Source organism: Mesoplodon densirostris, chromosome 13 (genome assembly GCF_025265405.1).
Source record: "Mesoplodon densirostris isolate mMesDen1 chromosome 13, mMesDen1 primary haplotype, whole genome shotgun sequence".
NCBI classification, from domain to species: Eukaryota; Metazoa; Chordata; class Mammalia; order Artiodactyla; family Ziphiidae; genus Mesoplodon; species Mesoplodon densirostris.
Window position 1 is genome coordinate 89862440 of NC_082673.1, and position 23236 is coordinate 89885675.

Consider the following 23236-nt stretch of genomic DNA (forward strand, 5'->3'; position numbering starts at 1 on the left):
ATATTCCCAACTGAAATTTAAATAATGAAACCATTTTTAAAGTCTTCACAGCTTAGACACTCCCTATAATAGTCTTACCATCAAAGCATTGTATTAAATGTTAATTAACTCAGAATAAGTTTTCCTCCCTGTTGAAACTTTTTATTAAAGAACATGAAATTCATTATATAAAAGTAACATGTCTATAATAACTAGCTTAGTTGTCTTGACAGCAATATAGTCAGTGTGCATTATCTCCCAGCACTAAGCTCTTCTCTTAATGCTAGCAAGAAACCACACTGCACCCTCAAATGGAGATAAACTATGTGAAAGTATTTTCTGAACTATACAGCACTAGAAAAACATAACTTACAAATACTGGCATCCTTTCTGAGGCTGTCATTTTCTATTTCTGGCCAACCCCTGTCAATAAGCAGAACCACCTAATTCCCTAGCCATCAAACTTACAGGGGCAAGAGTTCTGGAGACATTTCCGTTTATAGAATGTAACCAACTATACAGAGAACTCTGACAAAAAAAAGACGAAATACTCTGATTTCAGAGAACACTCAAAAAATACTCTCGTAAGCCTCATAGCAGGAAAAGCTAGGCTTCTCCTAAGCCACTTGTTTATTTCAGGGACACTGAGCATCTCCAACAAATTCTGTTTCCCTCATGTCTACTGGGAGACTCAGGCACACATTTGCTGTTGATCTTAGAACTCACGGGGCAAAGGGTGTGTCTCACACGGCCCGCAACCTTCACACAAGCTCGTCTCCTCGCCTTGCTGTCTAAACTTGCTCCCATTCTCTCACCTGCTCACCTGGTATTTTGTTATTCTGTATGTTGCCTCAAATGCTTTCTGGAACAAGACAGAAGAATGAGTGGATAGATAAATGGACAGATGGACAGGTGAAAGATGGGCAGATGGACAGAGAGACTCTAAGCAAAGAGGAACATAGAACATTTCCTATGCAAAATCCTCTTCTAGTCAGGGAAGAAAGAACCGTAACAGAGAACTGGGAAGAGACAGGCGGCTTAGGATTTTGTGTTTCTACAGATTTTGTGAAAATCACAGCAAGAGATAAGAGGGTAGAACTATAAATAATAAAAGAAAAGGGCATGCATGCCTGAAAAAAATCTAAAATATTTACTTTCTAAAGAATAGATTCAAATCAGCAGGGCCCAATGACACAATCTTGGGTCCTTACAGAATTGAGAAGTCCACCTCCAAGCCACAAGGCAGCCCTTTGGAGCACTGAGAATCTACACTGGGTGGTCATAAGGCCATCACAGCAAAAACTATGTTATTCTGCACTAACGAGGAATCAGAACCTATGTGGGGACACCCTTGCGTGTCCTCATTTACAACCCATGGCAGCGTTACGCGGCGGGGACTCCTAGTGGGCCCCGTTTCTGCAGGGGAGGAAACAGGTCCTAAAGAGGCTGAGCATTCCTACTAGCTCTCCAGATTATAGAGCTGTTTACTCCAGAGCAGAATTCGAACCCAGGCCTCTATTTTTAACCACAGTACTTTCCTGCTTTTTGTGTTTTTCATGTTTACAATACCTTTGTTTCTGGCATGAAATAATATTTAATAGATAAGAGGTTATCCTGATTTATCTCATTAGCTCTAATAATCTGTCTTCATATTGTTGACTTTTACTCTTTTCCCTTGGAGAATGGAAGGGAGAGAGTGGGAGTCAGAACAAGGTGGGCTCTTCATTCTTCCTACGGTACCTCACCTCATCCAAGGAGCCCCCAACCAGGGAGAAGGAACAAATATTCCCTCCATATTTAAAAAAAAAAAAAGACACCACTGATAACGGGCGTTCCCTTAATAATTTACTTAACTCCAGCACAGAGGCCGGGGGGAAAAAGCATAGCAGAAACCCGGAAGAATATAACCTGTAAGAAGGTAAAAAGAGCATAGCTCACAGGAGAGCTTAGTGGGTCATAATGATTTAATTTCACTCAATAAAAGAATAACACACTCTAAAAATACTAGTATGCAATGGATTTGATCTTTCTTGACACCTATAAAGTTTTGACAGCCCACATGTAACATTATTGTGAACCAGTGAAACAAGGAGTCTATAGACAGGAAAAATCAATGCCACAGGCAGGCTGAAACCCAGGCTAGAGGAAAGGAAAAGAAGGAGCATAGTTAAGAAGTGGGGAAAAGCTGAAAAAAAAAAATCATCACAAGGGCTCCCCAGTATCAGTCCAACAACAGTTTAATAATTCATTCAAGAGAAAGTTACTGAGTTCCTATTACGTGCAAGATTGTATAGGAGGCACAAGCTGGAAAGTCAACAAAAGTAAAATGAAGCAGAAATAAGAGGGAATGGGACTTCCCTGGTGGCACAGAGGTTAGGAATCCGTCTGCCAATGCAGGGGGTACAGGTTCGAGCCCTGGTCTAGGAAGATCCCACATGCCACAGAGCAACTAAGCCCATGAGCCACAACTACTGAAGCCCACGCGCCTAAGAGCCCGTGCTCTGCAACAAGAGAAGCCACTGCAATGAGAAGCCTCAGCTCGCCGCAACTTAGAGAAAGCCCGTGTGCAGCAACAAGAACCCAATGCAGCCAAAAATAAATTAAATTAATTTAAAAAAACAAAAGAAAGAAAGAGGGAATAAAACAGAGACAAATGACACAGGAGAAAGAAAGGCAAAACCATAAAAAGAGGAGAATAACAAGGGTAGCCCCCACTCACCGCAACTAGACAAAGCCCCCAAGCAGCAATGAAGAGCCAATGAGGCCAAAATTAAATAAATAAACAAAAAAATTTTAATTAATATTAAAAAATAATAAAAAATAGAATTGTAAAGTTAGAACATTGCTGAAAAGCTATAAAAATACTCCAAAAAACAGATCAAAACATCTATATGTAGGAAGGCTGCCACCCTGTCATACATAAATGCAAACTTATTTTTGTTCATTCATGGGCACTAAATTACTTTATCCAAAGCATAATATATTTTTTTAAATTTTATTTATTTATTTGTTTGTTTGTTTATTTATTTTTGGCTATGTTGGGTCTTTGTTTCTGTGCGAGGACTTTCTCTAGTTGCCGCGAGTGGGGGCCACTCTTCATCGCGGTGTGCGGGCCTCCCACTGTCGCGGCCTCTCTTGTTGTGGAGCACAAGCTCCAGACGCGCAGGCTCAGTAGTTGTGGCTCACGGGCCTAGTTGCTCCACGGCATGTGGGATCTTCCCAGACCAGGGCTGGAACCCATGTCCCCTGCATTGGCAGGCAGATTCTCAACCACTGCGCCACCAGGGAAGCCCCAAAGCATAATATTTTAATTAAAACAAATAATCAATATTACACTTCTCCTGTCAAATCCAGTTCATAAATTTACTCTGCTATGTAACCATAACGTGTCTACGATAGAGCTAAAATTAATGAAAATACCTTTGTATGGTTTGTGGAACTCTTCTCAAAATTCCAAGCTTTTAAAATAAATCTGAGCAGTATTTCAATATTATCTTTTCTCTTGTGAAACAACAGATACTGTTGTCAAAATTCTGTCATTACAATGATTCATGAGCACCATGCTCTAACTAATCTGCCAGACAATAAGGCACTATCTAGACACTGTGACCAAACAAAATGAAATATAAGGAAGACAATGACCCTATTCTGGAAAATTTACAACCTTTGTCAACCCTAGGTTTTTCTTTCATTGGTTAGCAAAATAAAATAAATCATCTACTTTCTTAGAGCATTCGGTAGCCATGACTCTTCTTTTAGTGTAATGACCAAAAAAGAGTTAAGTATGACTTTCTTAGGTCAATTAGCAACAATCATCACTGGAGGGTAAGTAATGCGGTATTAACTGATAGCAATGCTGCCTACATTAGACCTAAAATAAAACTACACTGAGTTCTGCAAAGTATTATAAAGGAAGAGATGAGGTCCCTAATGAGAAAAAATTAGTAAGAAATCAAAGAAGTAATAAAGGCTTTTTAATTAACCATTCCTATAGAAAGGAATAGAGTATGGTGGTTAAGAGAACAGACGCTGGAGACAAATGTGTGGGTGTGAATTCCCACATCACCACTAACTAGCTGTACCCATAACAAGTCAATGAACTTTTCTGCATTTCAGTTTCCTTATCTATAGATTGGGGATAACAACAGTACCTACCTCCTAGAACTGTTGTAAGAATTAAATTGCTTTTAAAATACCTCAGATCTTAGATATGACACCAAAAGCACAAGCAACAAAGAAAAGTTAGATAAAGTGGACTTCATCAAAACTTAAAACTTCTAAGCTTCAAAGGACACCATCAACAAAGTGAAAAAACAACACACAGAATAGGAGAAAATTTTTGTAAACCATATATCTGATAAGGAACTTGTATCTACAATATAAAAAGAAATCTTGCAACTCAACAATAAAAAGACAAATAACTCAATTAAAAATGGATAAACGATCTGAAAAGACCTTTCAGTGATCCAGAAAGGATCTCATTCAGATTCAACGGAGAAATTAAACCCTTTACAGACAAGCAAAAGTTAAGAGAATTCAGCACCACCAAACCAGCTTTACAATAAATGCTAAAGGAACTTCTCAAGGCAGGAAACACAAAAGAAGGAAAAGACCTACAGTAACAAACCCAAAACAATTAAGAAAATGGTAATAGGAACATACATATAATTACCTTAAATGTAAATGGATTAAATGCTCCAACCAAAAGACATAGACTGGCTGAATGGATACAAAAACAAGACCTGTACATATGCTGTCTACAAGAGACCCACGTCAGACCTAGGGACACATACACACTGAAAGCGAGGGGATGGAAAAAGATATTCCATGCAGATGGAAATCAAAAGAAAGCTGGAGGGCTTCCCTGGTGGCACAGGGGTTGAGAGTCTGCCTGCCGATGAAGGTTCGTGCCCCGGTCCGGGAAGATCCCACATGCTGCGGAGAGGCTGGGCCCATGAGCCATGGCCGCTGAGCCTGCATGTCTGGAGCCTGCGCTCCACAACGGGAGAGGCCACAACAGTGAGAGGCCCGCGTACCGGAAAAAAAAAAAAAAAAGAAAAAGATGCTCAATATCAATAGCTATAAGGGAAATCAAATCAAAACTACAAGGAGGTGGAGAAAACCATAATCTGAAAAGATACACACACCCCTATGTTCATTGCTGCACTATTTACAATAGCCCAGACATGGAAGCAACCTAAATGTCCCTCAACAGAGAATGGATAAAGAAGAGATGGTACGCACAGACAATGGAATATTACTCAGCCGTAAAAAAATAATGTAATAATGCCATTTGCAGCCACGTGGATGGACCTAGAGACTGTGATACTGAGTAAAGTCAGACACAGAAAGACAAATATCATATGATAATGCTTATATGTGGAATCTAAAAAAAGGGTACAAATGAACTTATTTACAAAACAGGAGTCACAGATGTAGAAAACAAACTTATGGTTACCAGGGGATGTGGGGGGAGGGATAAATTGGGAGATTGGGACTGACATATCCACATTACTATATATATAAAATAGATAACTAAAAAGAACCTACTGTGTAGCACAGGGAACTATACTCAATTCTCCATAATGGCCTATATGGGAAAAGAATCTTAAAAAAGAGTGGATATATGTATATGTGTAACTGATTCACTTTGCTGTACACCCGAAACTAACACAACATTGTAAATCAACTATACTCCAATAAAAATTTTTTTAAAAGAAAAAAATATATATATATTATGGCAAACTTTTATGATATTTTAACATTAGTAAATATACACAAATACAAATACAAATAAAAATTCGATTTCCATTTTAAATGACAACAAAAAAAACCTACAAGGAGAAACCATTTCACCCTCACTAGAACAGCTATAATCAAAAAGATGATAACACCCTGACCTGGGGCTCCAGGAGCCCCGAGGGCGGTTGCATGAGGCCGGCTGAGAGGGAGGACTTGGCTTGGCTTTGTCCCACTCCACTCTGAGCCTTCTCGTCGACTGGGTTTAGATGGCTCCCTCAAGGAAGGGTGGCAAGAAGAAGGGCCAGTCTGCCGTCAACAAGGTGATGACCAGAAAATACACCCTCAACGTCCACAAGAGCATCCCTGGAGTGGGTTTCAAGAAGCATGCCCCTCGGGCACTCAAAGAAATCCGGAAATTTGCCATGAAGGAGATGGGAATTCCAGATGTGCGCATTGACACCAGGCTCAACAAAGCTGTCTGGGCCAAAGGAATAAGGAATGTCCCGTAGTGTATCCATGTGCAGCTGTCCAGAAAACACCATAAAGACGAAGATGCACCAAACAAGTTCTGTTCTTTGGCTACCTGTGTACCTGTCACCATTATCAAAAACCTAAAGACAGTTCATGTGGATGAGAACTAACTGTTGGTTGTTAAGTAAAGTTATAGAACTGCCAAAAAAAAAGAAAAGTTAATAACAAGCATTGATGGGGACATAGAGAAATTGGAACTCTCATACACTTGCTGCTGAGAAAGTAAAACAGCACAACCACTTTGGAAAACAATCTGGCAGTTCCTCAAACGGTTAAACATTTAGTTACCGTATGACCCTGTAATTCTAATTCCTAGGCATATACATAAGAGAACTGAAAACGTATGTCCACATAAAAACATATATGAATGTTAACAGCACCATTACTCATAACGGCCAAAAAGTAGAAACCACCCAAATGTCCATCAGCTGATAAAGGGGTAAACAAAAAGTGGTCTATCCACATGGTGAAATATTATTCAGCAAAAACAAAACATGAAGTACTGATCCGTGGTACGACACGGACAAACCTTGAAAACATTATGCTAAGTGAAAGAAGTCGGTCATAAAAGACTACAAGTTGTATGATTCCATTGCTACGAAATGTCCAGAACAGGCAAATCCAGAGACAGAAGAGTGGTTGCCTGGGGCTGGGAGAGGATGGGGGAAATGGGCGGTGACTGATAATCTGTATGCGGCTTCTTGCTGGGGTGATGAAAATGTCCAGGATTGATGGTGATACACAACTCTGGTCATAGAGTAAAAACCTCTGTATATTTTAATGGGTAAATTGTATTAAAACTGTTAAGAAAAAAAAGCACCTCGGACCAGTGCCTTCAAGTAGTAAGTGCAAATTGCTAATTTTCATTATAGGAAGAAGAAACTCCTGTCAACATTAAAATGGGAAAAGCAAATTTGAGTTAACTGAAATTGGACAAAAGATCACTTCACTTGAAAGAGCTGTTGAATGTACATGCAATATTCAGAAATTACAAGAAACAACAGTGTGACACCAAGAAGCATTCTGTTTCAAATGCCCATCAAGGGCTCAGAAGCTGAGCTGCTAGAAGTGATTGGAGAACTTCTTCCCGAGACGGTCAATCTCCTCCTTCTGACCTTTGAAATGATTGTGGGGAAAGCAGGCAGCAAAAACTCTGAAACAGCTTCCTTCAAATAATTTATCCATTTAAAGTTCAAAAATAAAATGAAAGCGATACAATTTCGTGCTGGGTTTTCTATAGAGCCGAACAATTTTGCCACCCCGAGAGAACATTAGCAGAGACTAAGCAGAGTCACAGCACACTGCTCCCAGGAGTCGTGAAGTGATTACCCACCAACACATGTGCCAGGGTTCAAAGGGCAGAGAAGAAGAGACTAACGTCTGAAAGGCAGATGAGACATTGGCAAGTGAAGAGAAGGCTGCGGCCAGTCCTGGGACAAGCCCTGTGAGCAGAGGCTAGAAGGGCTCCAGGTGAACTGGCGGGGGGCAGAATCTCAACTCTCTCCTTGCTCTCCCTCGGGGAAGAAGACAGAGTCTGCATGCTTCATGCTTCTCACTTGGAACCGTGATAGAGGGCGTCCTGGGATGCCAAACCCTGGCTCTGAGTCCTTTCCTGCCAGCCTCACCCTCTCCCTGGACAACAGCCCCACAGGACCACGCTGACTTTACTCCCAGCACTCGAAACTCAATTTCAGCTCTATACAAGCTTATTTTGAAAAGTTTCAGAAATAAAAAATATTATATTCCTTTTTTAATCTCAACATATGACTGATTTTTCTGACAGCTCTAAGCTACCTCTACTTGGTAAAGCACCTAATTCTCCTACGAGTGAATCCTGTACTTTCCATCAGGCATAACTAGCCAGTCTGGGCTCATTAACTTCTATTGCTCAAATACCAATACATCTAACACTGATTTCATCGTTCATCAGTTTTGGACGGGAGGTGAGGGAGTATCATTCAGTTCCTCAGCCTGCCCTCAACTGCTTTCTCATCAGCAACTCAGGTCTCCTAAAAACAAAGCAAAATATTTGTTTTCCTTCCTCTAGGAAGCAAAACACTTTCCACAAGCTCCATCAGGAAACATCAGCCTAGAGAAAGAATGCAACACAAATGTTAAAACAAAAATCTACAAACCTGAATCAATTTCATTTCAAAATCAAGATACACAATGAGATGAAAGTAAATGTGTTGGTCACAAAGCATGCATAAGCATGACCATCTGATTTCCATCCTTCAAAGGAAGGGAGGGTTTTCATTTTTTATTATTGTTCTTTGTCATTGTCTGATTAAGGCAGAAAACAATAGAGCTCGTTATGAAATAATTAAGCACTGCAATAAAAGAGATTTTTGCTGTATTAATTACAGAAGGCATTAAGAGGGGAAAGGAAAACGCACCTCTGTAAAAAATGCAAAATGTCTTTCCCTGTTAAGAACACACATACAAAATGCAACAGAGAATTCAAATTCACATTGAGAGGAGCATAAGCCACAGAATCAGAGCAAAGTCATTACTATGAGTAAGTTCAAAATTCACTGGACAGGCATGCTCAATGCATTCAGAGAATTTTAAAGGCACACTGCAAATCATTCACTTAACCATGCTAGAGGAAGAATTTCCCTCTTCAACAAACAACATAAATCAATAGGGTGTCCCATGAAACAAGGAACAAACAACAATCAGGTTTGTAACAGTTCTGATTTAAAGTTACTTAAATCAGTATGTTCCAAAGATCATAATCCAGAAATTTTAACCATTCATTCACACCACCATGAAACAAGCACTTAAAAAAATAACCAAAAGAAACTAAGCACATAGATCATGTACCTGGATCAATGAGAACTTCTTGTGCCCCTGGAAGAAAGAACAGATTATGGTCTTTTATTTGAAAAACAAAACTACTTTTAAAGATAACTGCTAAATCACATTTCATAATTCACATAGCCTCAAAAATGCTGAGACACTTGTATCTGATCAGAAAAGCAATTCTGAGCAACAGTATGTTACAATTCAGTGCCTTTATGCTTTAGAAGGAAAAAAAGAAAAGAAAAACTATTCCTCATATCCTGCACAAACTGTAAAGTGCTTCCCTATCTCTCTCCCTTCCCACTTTCCAAGCTTATACTCCCTAACTCTTTTGAAACAAGTATGAGAATTTCTTATTCCCACAAATAAGCCAAGTGACAGAAGAATATCAATTTATTTGTATAAATATACGCCCACACCTTGGCCTGGAGAAGAAAGGTATCAGAAGGCTATATGGAACTTATTTCTCCTTCCTAAAATCACACGCGTGCGCACGCACACACACACGTTCACACAGACACAGACACACATACACAATGATTTACTGGACATTTCACAAGCTAAGGATTTCCAACTTCTAGAAGAAAGCTCTGTAGTTAGTTTACAACACAAAACAGTTAACTTCTTTATTATCAAGAAGCAAAGCCTTGATCATCTATTAAACCATCCAAATATCAACGAGACCCAATTAGCCTTCTCTATAGAGTGTAATTTCCCATGATGGCAAAACATACCCTAAGAGGAACTGGGTTCATGAGTCCTGCTTGGGCTTCCCTGGTGGCGCAGTGGTTGGGGGTCCGCCCGCCGAGGCAGGGGACACGGGTTCGTGCCCCGGTCCGGGAAGATCCCACATGCCGCGGGGCGGCTGGGCCCGTGAGCCATGGCCGCTGAGGCTGCGCGTCCGGAGCCTGTGCTCTGCGACGGGAGAGGCCACAACAGTGAGAGGCCCGCGTACCACAAAAAAAAAAAAAAGAGTCCTGCTTATCATTAGCTATGATCATTTTTTTTTTCTTTTTTTGCGGTACGTGGACCTCTCACTGTTGTGGCCTCTCCCGTCGCGGAGCACAGGCTCCGGACGCGCAGCCTCAGCGGCCATGGCTCACGGGCCCAGCCGCCCCGCGGCATGTGGGATCTTCCCGGACCGGGGCACGAACCCGTGTCCCCTGCCTCGGCGGGCGGACCCCCAACCACTGCGCCACCAGGGAAGCCCAGCTATGATCATTTTTAAACATGTTAACAAGATTCAGAAAGGTATGTCCCAATAACATATATTCTTACTGAAATAGCATGTTTTCAATCGTCCATAGAGAATAGGTCCCATGATGCTACTTAAGAGCTACTTTGTGTATTGCAATCTCCATTTTTACATGCAGACTAAAAACCACTGCAATCTAGAAGCCACGATTATAATAAAAAACAGGTGCTTTCTATTGGATACTGACTATATGCCAAACACAATTCTTGACAACCATCACGTGTGATTGTCAGGGCAACCCTACAAGGTAGATGGGGATGAGAAAGCCTGCAGTGCAGATGCGGAGCCAGGGATGCTGCACCATCACACACTCCACAACATGCCCACGACGAGTGCTGACAGATCTGCACTGAGGGGACACTGAGCTGTGTGGAAACTTGGGGAATGTGAGATTTCCAGATAGTGCTAAAAACGTCCTGTTCAGTGAAAAACCTGGTCAAATATATTATACTGTGCCATGTCCTTTGAATAGGTAATACGATTGAGACTTTTTCGATGCCTCAGAGTGATAATCACAATCATCAATTACTCGACCTCTTAGGGCAGCCAGGGATGAACCGGGCCCCATGCTAAGTACACTGAGATTGCAGAGCTTTTAAGGTTGTTCAATGAAGTTTGTAAAAATCTTTCTGTCTCATGCCTCACACAGGCGGTCAACTATCACTTCTCACTGGTGTGGATGTATTAATACCACCTGAAACGATCCTCTTCTGCCTTTTAAGCTAATCCATCTAATCCAATCTTTTCGAACAGCAAAGAACAAGCTCAACCACAAAAAATGGACAGCTTTTACCAGATGAACTTTAACATCTAACTGGACTCCCTGGAAGCCCTTTCCTTTTATTAAACCCACTTCTAGGTACGCGACAGTCTACTGACTGGTCGACTTTGCTATCTGATTATCTGGCCTACTCCGAAGGCTTCTCACCTCATTGTGTGTGTGAGGGGGTGGGGAGATAATAATTGGTGCTGTCTGAAGAAACCACAGTGAGAAAAAGGAGCACCCTCCAGCCAGGTCCCCACAGACAGGAGTACCTCAATGTGCTCAGAAATTATATTATCAGCATCATCAGCCTCCAATGGACTGATTTCACATCAACCAAATTCATAAGCGACTGGTGTAAGAAAACCAGAGGCCGGGACTTCCCTGGCAGCCCGTGGTTAAGACTCCACGCTCCCCATACAGAGGGCATGGGTTCGATCCCTGGTCAGGGAACTAAGATCATGCATGCCACAGGGTGTGACCAAAAAAAAAAAAAAGAAAAGAAAAGAAACAGAGGTTTAACTTATTAATGTAACAGGAGACATAAAATTATCAATCAGACTAAAATATCGGAGTTCAACAATCAGCACATTTGCTCCCCAACGGCCCAATCCTAGGCAGGAGGCCACATGGCAAGCAAGGACAGATGCAGAGCAAGAGGGATTTCCTAGATTAACTTGATGGACTAAACTTCTGTTACGGGGACAGACCTGCTGCCTAGACCACAATGAATGCTGGTCACGGTGCATGGACAGTGGCCGAGGCACAGCTGTGAGCACTTGTGTAACTCTCTCTTTCCCACCCTTTCCAGGCTGACCGATGGACAGATGTACATAGAGATCCACAGACAGGGCGATACCTCTAAAAACCCAAAGCCCATCTCTGAGAGCCTGGAAGCCAGACTGCCAGGGTTTAAATACCAGCTCTGCCACTTACTAGCTCTGTGACCTTGGTCAAATTACTTACCCTCTCTGTGCCTCAATTTCCACATCTGTAAGGTTGGGAAAATAATCAAACCTACCTCACTTGGCTGTTGTGAGGATCAAAGGATTAAATTAGTTTCTGCAAAGTGCTTAGAAAAGTATGCACCACATTTTAGGTGCCCAACAAATGTTAACTATGAAACATACCCCGCCTGTCTCCCTTCTAATCATCTTTAATGTTTCCTTGCTAGTTTAAGTCACAGAGGACATCCTTATTTCTCTATTTATAAACTCCCGGGGAGCACCCTTCTGTTCCACTCCATGACCTGTTCAAACCGAGGGAGGGGACGCTTCCTCCCCACTCCTCTGGGCCATGAGGAGGGCTTCTCCCTCAACACTCCTGACCCCTGGCCCACGGCTAGCCCTCCTCACACAAGTGGAGTGAGGAGTGGGCTCAGGGAGTCTGGGAGACAAGTGGGGCACGGGAAACCGTTCTTTCCCCCCGGGTGCTGGCCACCCTCAGGAAGCACCCAGGATGCTCAGCTTTGTGACATGAGAGCCCTGAGCATGACGGGGACAGGTCCCCTCATAGGAAGGCCCACTGTGGCCCAGAGCTGCCTGCGACTGCGTGAGTCTCTCTAGTTCCGGGATAGGGTATTAAGACACCCATTTCCCCGAAGCCCTAAAGTCCATGGAGAATGTGGCTTTACCAGTAACAAAGGAGACGTTTACCTCCCGCTGCCTCCTCTCTCGTCTCATCTCTCAGTTGGCTGGTGGAGAAAAGAGGAGTGTAGTTACTGGGCCCACTTAGGCCCCAACATATACTAATTAGCCAAAAATTCTGTGGCTTAACATTCAGGGTGACTGTATAACAGCCCTAATTCTGATGCTGCTGCTAAATTATGAGTACAGGAAGTACTGACCCTCTTCAAATATTTTACTCATTTCTTAATTGGATCTTTCGTCATAAAACCAGCTTTTTCTATTTTAATTCCTTAGTAATTGCTAAAGACTATATAAAATGATGGCTTCATACAAAACAATAGCTAAGGGTTTGAGCTCTTTTGAGATAACCACTGTGCTGAACACTTTACAGAATTTCTTATTCTCACAATTCTACAAAGCAGGTATAAGTGTCCCTATGTTACAGACAAGGGAAAAACTCAGAAAGAACTGACTCAAGTTCGCATGGCTAAGTGGTAGCATGTGCATTCAAACCCAAGTCAAAAAACTACGCTCCTTCATACAGCAACGAAATCACCTCCCACTAATTAACACACAGCAGTGGGTTCAATACTCAGGGAGTTCAGTACATTTTTCAGCTTTAAGGTGCTCCAGGGACCACTTCTATCTGTTTTATAAAATCATGGCTCACTGGTTTCTAATACTGGAAGAAAAGTACAATTTCGCCATTGTTTGCACAGCAAGTCTGAAATTTTCACACTGAGATGATAGAATAAAAAGAAGATATAACTAGAATAATTTGTCCAGGTATCCAGACATAATGAACACTGTGCTATCCTGAAGCATTAAACAAAGAAGTCAAATTAAAGGAACGTGGGTTAAGTCTTCTTCCACAAACAGGAAAATTAAGACTTTTAAAAGGTGCAACAGCGCCACCTATGGCCAAAAAGGCTGTCCAGGTTGCTGTAAAAGATACAACACAAAAATTGCCTGTATAATAAGAAACGATCAGTAAGGTTTTTATAAATAGGATGCTCAGAGCCTATAACTAAAAGCTTATCTAGCTCATAACTGAATTCTGCTTCAGGGAAGGGAGTGGTATTCAGTATGTAATCTGAAATTGTTAACACTCCTGAATATAAACAAAAGACATAGGCTCATGGAAATTAATCTTAGAAGTAGGAATCCAGTCCAGCCTCTTCATTTTACAGACAGAGAGACTGAGACCCAGGATCCATCCTCCTAGCAATCAGCAGCAAAGCCCTCCCGGTCCCTTTGTTTTACACTAGCTAGCTGTACTAGTTCTATATTCATAAAAGTCATGTCTGCATGTTTCCAACAGTAGATAATCTGTCTTGCAAAATACTTCCCAAAGAGCATTTAACTACAAATCATATAATTTTGTTGAAATACAGAACACTTATTTATATATTAAAATAAAGAGGGAGGGGATATGGGGATATATGTATACATATAGCTGATTCACTTTGTTATGCCGCAGAAACTAACACAACATTGTAAAGCAATTATACTCCAATAAAGATGTTAAATAAAAAAATTTTTTAAATTTTAAAATAATTTTAAAATAATAAATAAATAAAATAGCATGAGCTCCACTTTTATTCCCTCTATAAAGGAAAAGTGACAGATGTCAAATCAACGTTTTGATTATTTACCTCCCCCAGCAGCAAAAATACCTGCTCAATCAAAAAAAGCAGCATTCTCCTAGCATCAACAAGGCAATTCCTTAAAAGATAACATTCCGTCTTTATCTTGTAAGAGGACACACGACCCACTGCCATGATGATGCTCAGATCTGGATTGTGTAAACTGTCAACACGTCATTAAATGTACAGCTCTCTTGTCTCAAAAAACTCATATAACTGTGCCTTGACTTCTAACAGGCAGAATTGGTCTCAGAGCTTTCTGAGATGCTCTTCCCAGGTTTTATAAAATCCTCAAATTTGGCTTGAATAAAATTTTCCATTTTCTTTCTTAAAAAATAAATAAATAAATAAAACTTATTAAGGGTACAGGAAGAAAAAATCAAAACCTTCTTCAATCACAAAAGAGATAAGCTTATTCTCTGAAAATAATCAATACTGATTTTTCTAAACATAAAGGCTGTGGTCAAATTCCTAGCAATTTAAAGGTTCTAGTGGATGATTACATGGCAATATGAACTCTGAGTTGTAAAAATATACATTCTGTACAAATAATCTTCAAGTTCTTCAGCTGAAGACAATTTAGCTAGTCCCTATCTTACTAGGATGACACTCTCATCAAAACTTCATACTGGACTAAAAAAATTAACCGAATCCATATCACTTTAAGTCACATTATATATATCATATGTATATACACACTGAATATGCATCAGAAATAAACCACCCTCTTCAGTATTCAGAGCTGATCCTTCTAAACTATCTGTCATTGTGACAGCAAATTTTTACTGAGAATCTCTTGGGTGCTTTGTGCAAGGTATCTAACTCACAGTCTGACTAGGTAAATAACATTATTCAAATTGCACAAATGAGGAAATATATACTTAAACCATAAAATCAACTTAACATATTCATCATAAGGAAAGAAAAGAGTAAAGATTTTTACTTTCTCTCAATTTTCAGTGGCTTAATCTTTTCCTCCGTACTAAAGACTACATAAAAGCAGTTCAGTCTTTATAACTTTTTCTCTCGACAAGCCTCACTAGAGAAAAACAAGCGGTAAGTTATTAGCAATGGTTGGATTTTCAAAGCTCACTTCTCTTTTGCACTGTAATCATTTTTTATGTTTTTTTAGTGCTTCCAGAGTTAAAATAAAAAATACTAACTTTGTAGGTCATTAGCTGAGAATAAAACACTTGTGAAAATGTACAATGTTAGTCTATGCCACTCTGTCTCATATTCCCACTGATACCTCTTCTTTCAAGGCCTCGTCAGGTTGAGATCACTAAAATCAGTCATTTATGAACTCACAGGAGTTTGGGAAACCAGTCAACGGGAGGCTGATTAGAGGAGCAATTAAGGATGCATACTGTGCAGTCACCCCAGCCTGGTTCCAGCCCCGAGTCTGCCGCTGCCAGTTGCGTGATCTGGGGCAAGTTACCCCATCGCTTTAGACCTCAATCCCTCACCTGCAAAAAGGAGTTACTGATAACTACCCTCAAACACCTGTAAGGAAAGCATTTAGCACAACCTGGCCAAGGGTAGATGCCAAATCATTCATAGCTATTTCAATAATTCGGGATGATAATGCTTACTATTAATAAATGAAGCTAGTCCAAAAAGTACAAATAACCATAAAGGAGAAACATTTGTAAGTCAATAAGCATTTCCTTTTGGATTGATTGCAGAATGTCCTATTGATTTTTTAATAAACCAAGTTTTGAATAACCTTGAATACTCTGAATACTAAGAAAGTGAAGTTTTTTTTAAAAAATTTAAACAAAAGGAGAATTAAAGCAAAAAGACTTAGGGAGTACAGAATTCTTTTTTGAAACTAAATTCAGTTTTAAGAGGGGGGAAAATTCCCTTTTCTCAGAGGAAATCTTGAAAACTATGTAAAGGGGATCTGAGATGTCTAGAGTCTCTTAACACTATTCATGAATTCATATGACCAAGTCTTAAAACTACCTGACAATCAACAATAATAATACTGATAACAATAATGGCTGCTAACATTTATCCAGCACCGGCTGGGACTGTTGTAGGTCCTTTATATGTGTATCTCATGCAGCCTTCACAAGAACCCTCCGAGGTAAGTACAATTATTACCTCCCCCACTTCACAAATAAGGAAATTGAGGCACAGAGAGATTAAACTTGCTCCAGGTCACATGGGCATTAAATGACATCTGTAGCCTGCTATTTTGCTGGTGAAAAAGGAACCTGAGATATAAATTCAAGGGAGAATATTAAATAATCAGTTTGGTCTGGTCTTCACCTCAAAGAGTAGATACCATAAATTCCTGATGTGAGATGAGGCTGCCACTACAAACTGACTAATCTTGAAATGAATATCCAAGATGAAGCAACATATATACTCATGATAGCAAATCCGTTCATGGCTCTGGACCCTTTAATGCCTGAAAGGTGGTAAAATCATTTCCAACCTAAATGCCATCAGCGCTGCTCTTCCAGCTCTCATCCAAGCTTCACTGGATGTTCTTCTCCACAGACTGTCTTCAACAGTAAAAAGTTCTCAAGTATTTCACACCACGCACAGCTAAATAAAGACATTTCTCTACTGCAGACGGAGCACTTCTTCAGGCTTAAAACTTTCTTTGCCCATCTTCAGCAAGGGAGAAAGTGAAACATCACCCTAAAAAGGCTCCAGAGTCTCACTAATCACACGAGTAGAACAGTCTCAACGCATTATAACTCTTCAAGTAGCAGGGAAAGAATAAAATAAAACAACCTTCAACAAAAGGCACCCCCAGGGAGAGAGCAGACTTTCTTCTAAGGAGAAGATAAAACAGCTGTCACCTGTGTGTTGGATATTTTCGCACTTGGCCGCTGGCGGGAGGGGACAAGAGGACCTGAAATGCTGGAATCTCATAGCACAGACAGCAGTTACAACAACACGGGATAAACACAGGTGGCGAGCACCGACGGGAGGCATCTCAAGTCAGAACTGAAGCCCAGGAAAGCAGGGAGCAGAGACATTCCCGTCTGAGGACTTTCTCTATCACTTCTCAGCCCGCTTTACTTTCCTCTCCAATAACTGAGACCCCACTAAAACCGTTAGGAACAGTCTGCTGAAGGAAGATAAAACATCTTCAAGGACCACCAATGATTCATCTAAGCAGTTCTACAAAGAGTGCACCCAGATTCAGACTGAGTGGCTACACTGACCGGCTCATAGAGGTCGTCTCTGCGGTCTTTGCTGGTGACGGGGATGGTATAATTCAGGGGAAAAAGACATTGAAGGCATTTCCCCATCCAATACACATCAACGGCCGTGGGCCTTCTCTTTGGGGGGAAAAAGATCTGTAAAAATCTCATAGTTCAAAAAACACCTAGTAGTTTTGTCTATAGCCTTGATCTCTGCATTCTTTGCTATTATCTTCGTGACCTATGCGGTATGACAACTACATCCTGAACATTTAAGGCAAATTCATTTATTAAGGGTCAAAAGGGTCAAGTTCATTCAACAAGCATTTGTGGTTCTGCTCCTCCAAAGATGCATTTTTACTCTTCATAGGTGCTAACAAACATGAGCAAATCAAACTTCACGCATTAAGACAACTTCATCAACCAGAAAAATAAGAAACAGCTCCCAGGGCCCTGAATTAGCTGTTAAAATTGACATCTGGGACTAACTTCACCAAACACACAGAAATTATGACAAGGACCCAGACAGAGAACTTCAAAGACAGCCTACCATGAAATTTTATGCAACTGGTCCAGAAATCAACCCATTGTTGTAATCCATTAATATCATTTGATAAGACTCAATAAGATCAATACATATTCAATAGAATCCGAAGACAATGTCTCACGTGCAGGATTTCTGACTCAACAGATTTTAGATTTTATTTAAACATCACTCAACCTTCCCTCAGAGGGAACAGTAACAGGTAACTCCTGCTTGCTTAAGGCCTGTAACTGAGTCTAGGATGGAGGCAAGAGCAGAGCTTACCTGGTCGATGTCTGTTGGCTGCTTCAGCAGGAAGTGAGCTACCCTGGAACCTTCGAGCTCCAGTTTTACCACCAGTTCCACCAGGATAGTGATAGATGACAGAAGCTGAACATAACCCTTCAAGGGCAGCTGGGCATTAAAATAAAAGTTCAATTAATAAAGTTAGTGGCCCATCCTTAGCAAAAATTGCAGTGACTAAGAATGATTTGAACGGCTTGATGATGTGGAAATGCCAATTTTTCCACAAAACAGAGATCAAACCTACAGATCACTGGTTTTGTTATAAACAGGAACATGGCCCCTACTGTGTTTTGCAGGCCCGTGTCAAAGGTGGCAGCGCAGAAAACTCTGGCGATGCTCAACGCTTCTCTAAGGGGCTGAGCACATGTGAGACAGGCTGTTCATTCATTCACTTAACCAACAGTTTAGTTCACACCGTGTGGCAGGCTCTGTGCCAGATGCTGACATTGCAGACAGGTGTAGAAGTGCCCTGGATCAAAAATATTTTTAAAATCATACCACCGGAAGAAGGACCAGAATACCTATCCCCATCATTCACCCTGAATGCATCTATCCCATTTCGAACAAACACCTAGCAGGCCTGTCTCCTTCTCAAAGGCAGCCACACTGAATTGCGGCAACTTTTCGTGCTTCTATCACTGGCAGTTAAACCCTAAGAACCTTGGGCTATGCTACTCCCCTCACAAGTTGTGCTGCAGTGTTCATCTTTACCCAGTAGCTCAGTGGTTCTCAAACTTTTTGGTCTTAGAACTCCTTCATGCTGAAAAATCACAGAGGACCACAATAAAGAGCGTTCTTTTTGTGCAGGTTACATCTACAGATATTTACCATATTCGAAAACAGAACTAGAAGAGGATTTAAATATTTATGTGCTCCTTCCTTTTAAAACAATAATGAGCCCATAACATGTTAACATTTATTTTTTTGTTTTTTGGGGTTTTTTTTTGTGGTACGGGGGCCTCTCACTGTTGTGGCCTCTCCCGTTGCGGAGCACAGGCTCCGGACGCGCAGGCTCAGTGGCCATGGCTCATGGGCCTAGCCGCTCCGAGGCATGTGGGATCTTCCTGGACCGGGGCATAAACCCATGTCCCCTGCATCGGCAGGCGGACTCTCAACCATTGCGCCACCAGGGAAGCCCTATCTTTTTTTTAAATATCTTTATTGGAGTATAATTACTTCACAATGTTGCGTTAGTTTCTGCTAACAAAGTGAATCAGCTATATGCATACGTATATCCCCATCTCCCCTCCCTCTTGCGTCTCCCTCCCACCCTCCCTATCCCACCCTTCTATGTGGTCGCAAAGCACCAAGCTGATCTCCCTGTGCTATGCAGCTGCTTCCCACTAGCTATCTATTTTACATTTGGTAGTGTATATATGTCCATGCCACTCTCTCACTTCGCCTCAGCTTACCCTTCCCCCTCTACATGTCCTCAAGTCTACTCTCTACGTCTGCGTCTTTATGCTGTCCTGTCCCTAGGTTCGTAAGAACCATTTTTTTTTTAAGGTTCCATATATATGTGTTAACATACAGTATTTCTTTTTCTATTTCTGACTTACTTCACTGTCTGTGACAGACTCTAGGTTCCTCCACCTAACTACAAATAACTCAGTTTCATTTCTTTTTATGGTTGAGTAATATTCCATTGTATATATGTGCCACACCTTCTTTATCCATTCATCTGTCAATGGACAGTTAGGTTGCTTCCATGTCCTGGTTATTGTAAACAGTGCTGTAATGAACACTGTGGTACGTGACTCTTTTTTGAATTATGGTTTTCTCAGGGTATATGCCCAGTAGTGGGATTGCTGGGTCACATGGTAGTTCTATTTTTAGTTTTTTTAAGGAAACTCCATACTGTTCTCCATAGTGGCTGTAACAATTTACATTCCCACCAACAGTGCAAGATGGTTTTCTCCACACCCTCTCCAGCATTTATTGTTTGTAGATTTTTTTTTTTTTTTTTTTTTTTTTTTTTGCGGTATGCGGGCCTCTCACTGTTGTGGCCTCTCCCGTTGCGGAGCACAGGCTCCGGATGAGCAGGCCCAGCGGCCATGGCTCACGGGCCCAGCCGCTCCACAGCATATGGGATCCTCCCAGACCGGGGCACGAACCCGTATCCCCTGCATCGGCAGGCGGACTCTTAACCACTGCACCACCAGGGAGGCCCTGTTTGTAGATTTTTAATGATGGCAATTATGACCGGTGTGAGGTGACACCTCATTGTAGTTTTGATTCCCATTTCTCTAATGATTAGTGATGCCGAGCATCTTTTCACATGTTTCCTGGCAATCTGTATATCTTCTTTGGAGAAATGTCTATTTAGGTCTTCTGCCCATTTTTGGATGGGGTAGTTTGTTTTTTTGATATTGAGCTGCATGAGTTGCTTGTATATTTTGGAGATTAATCCTTTATCAGTTGCTTCGTTTGCTAATATTTTCTCCCATTCTGAGGACTGTCTTTTCATCTTCTTTATGGTTTCCTTTGCTGTACAAAGCTTTTAAGTTTCATTAGGTCCCAACTGTTTACTTTTGTTTTCATTTCCATGTCTCTAGGAGGTGGGTCAAAAAGGATCTTGCTGTGATTTTTGTCATAAAGTGTTCTGCCTATGTTTTCCTCTAAGAATTTCATAGTATCTGGCCTTACATTTAGGTCTTTAACCCATTTTGAGTTTATTTTTGTGTATGGTGTTAGGGAGTGTTCTAATTTCATTCTTTTACATGTAGCTGTCCAGTTTTCCCAGCACCACTTATTGAAGAGGCTGTCTTTTCTCCACTGTATATTCTTGTCTCCTTTATCTAAGATAAGGTGACCATATGTGCGTTGGTTTATCTCTGGGCTTTCTATCCTGTTCCATTGATCTATATTTCTGTTTCTGTGCGAGTACCATACTATCTTGATTAATGTAGTTTTGTAGTATAGTCTGAGGTCTGGGAGCCTGATTCCTCCAGCTCCGTTTTCCTTTCTCAAGATTGCTTTGACTATTCAGGGTCTTTTGTGTTTCCATACAAATTGTGCAATTTTTTGTTCTAGCTCTGTGAAAAATGCCATTGGTAGTTTGATAGGGATTGCAGTGAATCTGCAGATTGCTTTGGAATGTACAGTCATTTTCACAATGTTGATTCTTCCAATCCAAGAACATGGTATATCTCTCCATCTGTTTGTATCATCTTTAATTTCTTTCATCAGTGTCCTATAGTTTTCTGAATGCAGGTCTTTTGTCTCTTTAGGTAGGTTTATTCCTAGGTCTTTTATTCTTCTTGTTGCAATGGTAAATGGAAGTGTTTCCTTAACTTCTCTTTCAGATTATTCATCATTAGTGTATAGGAATGCAAGCGATTTCTGTGCATTAATTTTGTATCCTGGTACTCTACCAAATTCATTCATTAGCTCTAGTAGTTTTCTGGTAGCATCTTTAGGATTCTCTATGTATAGTATCATGTCATCTGCAAACAGTGACAGTTTTACTTCTTCTTTTCCGATTTGGATTCCTTTTATTTCTTTTTCTTCTCTAATTGCTATGGCTAAAACTTCCAAAACTATGTTGAATAACAGTGGTGAGAGTGAGTAACCTTGCCTTGTTCCTGATTTTAGAGGAAATGGTTTCAGTTTTTCACCATTGACAACAATGTTGGCTGTGGGTTTGTCATATATGGCCTCTATTATGTTGAGGTAGGTTCCCTCTATGCCTACTTTCTGGAGAGTTTTTATAATAAATCAGTGTTGAATTTTGTCAAAAGCTTTTTCTGCATCTACTGAGATGATCATATGGTTTTTATCCTTCAATATGTTAATATGGTGTATCACACTGATTGATTTGCATGTACTGAAGAATCCTTGCATTCCTGGGATAAACCCCACTTGATCATGGTAAATGATCCTTTTAATGTGCTGTTGGATTATGTTTGCTGGTATTTTGTTGAGGAGTTTTGAATCTATGTTCATCAGAGATATTGGCCTGTAGTTTTCTCTTTTTTTGTGACATCTTTGTCTGGTTTTGTTACCAGGGTGATGGTGGCCTCACAGAATGAGTTTGGACATGTTCCTCCCTCGGCTACATTTTGTAAGAGTTTGAGAAGGATAGGTGTTAGCTCTTCCCTAAATGTTTGATAGAATTAGCCTGTGAAGACATCTGGTCCCAGGCTTTTGTTTGTTGGAATATTTTTAATTTGTGATTGGTCTGTTTATATTTTCTATTTCTTCTTGGTTCAGTGTCGGAAGGTTGTGCTTTCCTAAGAATTTGTCCATTTCTTCCAGGTTGTCCTTTGTATTGGCATATAGTTGTTTGTAGTAATCTCTCATGATCCTTTGTATTTCTGCAGTGTCAGTTGTTACTTCTCCTTTTTCATTTCTATTTCTGTTGATTTGAGTCTTCTCCCTTTTCTCCTTGATGAGTCTGGCTAATGGTTTATCAATTTTGTTTATCTTCTCTAAGAACCAGCTTTTAGTTTTATTGATCTGTGCTATTGTTTCCTTCATTTCTTTTTCATTTATTTCTAATCTGATCATTATGATTTCTTTCCTTCTGCTAACTTTGAAGGTTTTTTGTTCTTCTTTCTCTAATTCTATAGGTGTAAGGTTAGTTTGTTTGAGATTTTTCTTGTTTCCTGAGGTAGGACTGTATTGCTATAAACTTCCCTCTTAGAACTGCTTTTGCTGCATCCCACAGGTTTTGGGTCACTGTGTTTTCATTGTCATTTGTTTTTAGGTACTTTCTGATTTCCTCTTTGATTTCTTCAGTGATCTCTTGGTTATTTAGTAGCATATTATTTAGCCTCCATGTGTTTGTATTTTTTACAGTTTTTTTCCTGTAATTGATATCTAGTCTCATAGCATTGTGGTTGGAATAGATACTTGATAGGATTTCAATTTTCTTAAGTTTACCAAGGCTTGA

The 23236-nt window shown here is 40.5% G+C and overlaps 1 protein-coding gene and 1 pseudogene across 3 annotated transcripts in view; one reads left to right on the plus strand and one right to left on the minus strand.

Annotated features, from left to right (window-relative positions):
* TRAPPC9 (trafficking protein particle complex subunit 9) overlaps window positions 1-23236 on the minus strand; it is a 515472-nt gene that overhangs the window by 469197 nt on the left and 23039 nt on the right. For 2 of the 3 annotated variants that reach the window (XM_060116028.1, XM_060116027.1), the window contains exons 4-5: window positions 18322-18450; window positions 9079-9105 (exon numbers count right to left, since the gene is read on the minus strand). In XM_060116028.1, coding sequence (XP_059972011.1) covers window positions 9079-9105; window positions 18322-18450 — 156 coding nt within the window. The remainder of the gene's footprint in view (window positions 1-9078; window positions 9106-18321; window positions 18451-23236) is intronic. The other variant, XM_060116029.1, reaches the window with a different exon arrangement.
* On the plus strand, window positions 5988-6362 carry LOC132500939 (large ribosomal subunit protein eL31-like; annotated as a pseudogene).